The sequence below is a fragment of the Belonocnema kinseyi genome, chromosome 2 (assembly GCF_010883055.1).
Source record: "Belonocnema kinseyi isolate 2016_QV_RU_SX_M_011 chromosome 2, B_treatae_v1, whole genome shotgun sequence".
Taxonomy (NCBI): domain Eukaryota; kingdom Metazoa; phylum Arthropoda; class Insecta; order Hymenoptera; family Cynipidae; genus Belonocnema; species Belonocnema kinseyi.
Genome location: NC_046658.1, coordinates 85726539 through 85729251, shown reverse-complemented (window position 1 = coordinate 85729251; position 2713 = coordinate 85726539). Strand labels below are relative to the sequence as shown.

The following is a 2713-nucleotide window of genomic DNA, read 5'->3' as shown; positions in this document are numbered from 1 at the left end:
GTCGAGAATATAAAGTTCCAGTATATGCGGTACTTCCCATATATTAATATATATATATATATATATATTTTATATATTTATGTATGTATGTATAAGCATAAGCATTTACATCATCGAAAATTACTAATTATAAATTTCATCTTATAACTTTCTAGATCAACAGAATGCCAAAAGTGAATCGAAGAAATTAACAGAAAGACCAGATGTTGGGCCATATTCTTGTACTGACATTTGTTTTGAAAATAATTCTTATGTCAAGACTTCAACTGGAATTGAATACGACAATGATGAATCTTTGGAAATTAAGAAAGAAATTATCGAAGGTGAATATAGCATTGATGAAGCTTTGGATATTAATGAAGAAATTATAAAAGGTATAAGCAGACTCTTAATCAAAATATCGTAACTAAAAGCATAAACTCATAATTTGTAAATTATGTTTTGTTCAATTATCACATTTTTATACTGATATATTTATGATTTTCTTTAAGTATAATTTTTTAGATCAACAGAATTCCGAGAATAAGTCGAATAAATCCAGAGAAAGGCCAGGAGGTGCATCATATACTTGTACAAATACTCAAATTTCTTCTGAAGATAATTCTGGTGCCAAGACTTTATTTAAATACGACATTGAAAATACATTAGATTTAAAGGATCAAATGATCAATGGTATGACTAGATTTGTAATAAAAATAACTTAACTGAAACTAGGAAATAAGTACATTCAAATTGCGCGTTTGCATGATTTCAGATCAAATGGTTACAGGCTAGAACTGTAATAAATCATATAACATAAAACTTTATGCCGTAAAAATAAAATATGGTTTTCCATGGGTTCTTATTGCAATGTTATTTTGTCATCTAATTCAGATAATAATCTGGGTTATTAATTAAATATATATCTGATATGCAAGACTGGGACAAAACATTAAATTTTCGAAAAATATATTTTTTCAGGCCTTACATCCTTATACACATCTATCTTGTAGGGAAATCGGCCCTCAACAACCTTTTATAATACAGTTCGTGAGGTTTTTACGAAAAATGCATGTTTCGTCTTTTTTCCCAAACTTTAATTTTTTAACATTTAGCCACACGCGTGGGTGACATGTTAATGGGTGGGGCTTAATGTTAAAACGTGTTTTTGTGTTCTACCAAAACTACTTTTTGGGTCGTATTAAGAATTAGATAAGTTAATGGATATGGAAACGATATATTTGACAATATCTTTTCAAAGTCAGGTGATAAAAGTCTGAGCAATTTTATTAGCATCGATTGGCTTGCTTTTGCGCTTATAGTCAACCCGATGACCTATGCACAAATATTCCATATGGAAAATAAAGACAGTTTGTTAATCCCGCAGACCGACAGAAATACGCCAAAAAATTGAAATTTTCGGCAGCGTAAAAATTTACAACGCCATGGTCAAAATAAACTCCAGGTTATCTAAACGTCAACATTCTGCTGAATGTCACATAGCCATGGATGTTGGTTTCTGGTACCAAAAGACCTCTATAATCGAAATTTTAGCTCTCCAACTGTTACCGTTTGAAAGATAATATAGATTGAAGCTTTTGATAATTTAGGATTTATCCCCAGTCTACCCTACAGGATTTGAATCATCGAAAATTACTAATTGCAAATTTTATATTCTATTTTTCTAGATCAACAGAATTCCAAGAGTGGAACGAAAAAATTAACAGTAAGGCCAGATGTTTCTCCATATTCTTATACTAGCATTTGTTTTTTAAATAACTCTTCTGTCGATATATCAAATAAAATTGAATACCGCATTGACAAATCTTTGGGTATCAAGGGAGAAATTATAGAACGTATGAGCAGAATTTTATTCAAAATATCTCAATTAAAATTATAAAGTAATACCTTGTAAATTACGTTTTGTTCCGCTTTCAGATCAGGCAACTTTCTCAAAGGAAGTTACACACCAAAAACGTGATGAGAATTTGGATTCAGAATATTGTACTTCAGATATAAAAAAAAGCTAATATTTCGGCAGTTAACGAACAAATGCAGACCATAAGGAAGCCAAAAATTCAGAAATTAAATCGGGGACCTAAAAAGAAGTATAAATGCGGGAAGTGTGACCACAGCTATGTATCGCAAGCAAATTTGTATCGCCATACAACATTCGAATGCAACGTCGAGCCAAAGTTCACTTGCGAATTTTGCGGCAGAAGATTTAAACAGAAAACTACCTTAAAAGTCCATTTATATCGCTTGCATCAGATGAAAACTACACAGAAACCGGTAATTAAGTATAATTGCGACCAATGCTCGCGAACTTACAGTTGGTCAACAAGTTTAAATCGACATAAACGTTCAGATCATGCGCCAGTCAAACGACAATTTATTTGCGACTATTGTGGCCACAAAACTAATATGAAAAGTAACTTTGTAAGCCATATTGCCCGCCATCTGAAATAATAATAACGTTCATGAAACATTATATATAAAGAAATGTGTAACATTTGTTAAAAAAACTCTTGTTTTTATAATACTCCGTTTTACTTCTGACAAAGTTTTCGAAAAATTTAATTTACGCGCCTTCGATATCGACTCAGGTAACGTTTTTTAAATAGAGAATTTATTGTTATACCAGGTGTATACATATGAAACCGGTATTTTTTCAAGAAAAAAACACATTTATTTCAAGAGAATGATAACAAATATTTTATTCAAAGTATGCGCC

At 31.0% G+C, this 2713-nt stretch overlaps 1 protein-coding gene across 1 annotated transcript in view; it reads left to right on the top strand.

Moving 5' to 3' along the window:
- LOC117182838 (zinc finger protein 761-like) overlaps positions 1 to 2713 on the top strand; it is a 9644-nt gene that overhangs the window by 2179 nt on the left and 4752 nt on the right. The window contains exons 2-3 of the mRNA XM_033375948.1: positions 156 to 374; positions 505 to 672. Of these exons, the coding sequence (XP_033231839.1) occupies positions 156 to 374; positions 505 to 672 (387 nt within the window). The remainder of the gene's footprint in view (positions 1 to 155; positions 375 to 504; positions 673 to 2713) is intronic.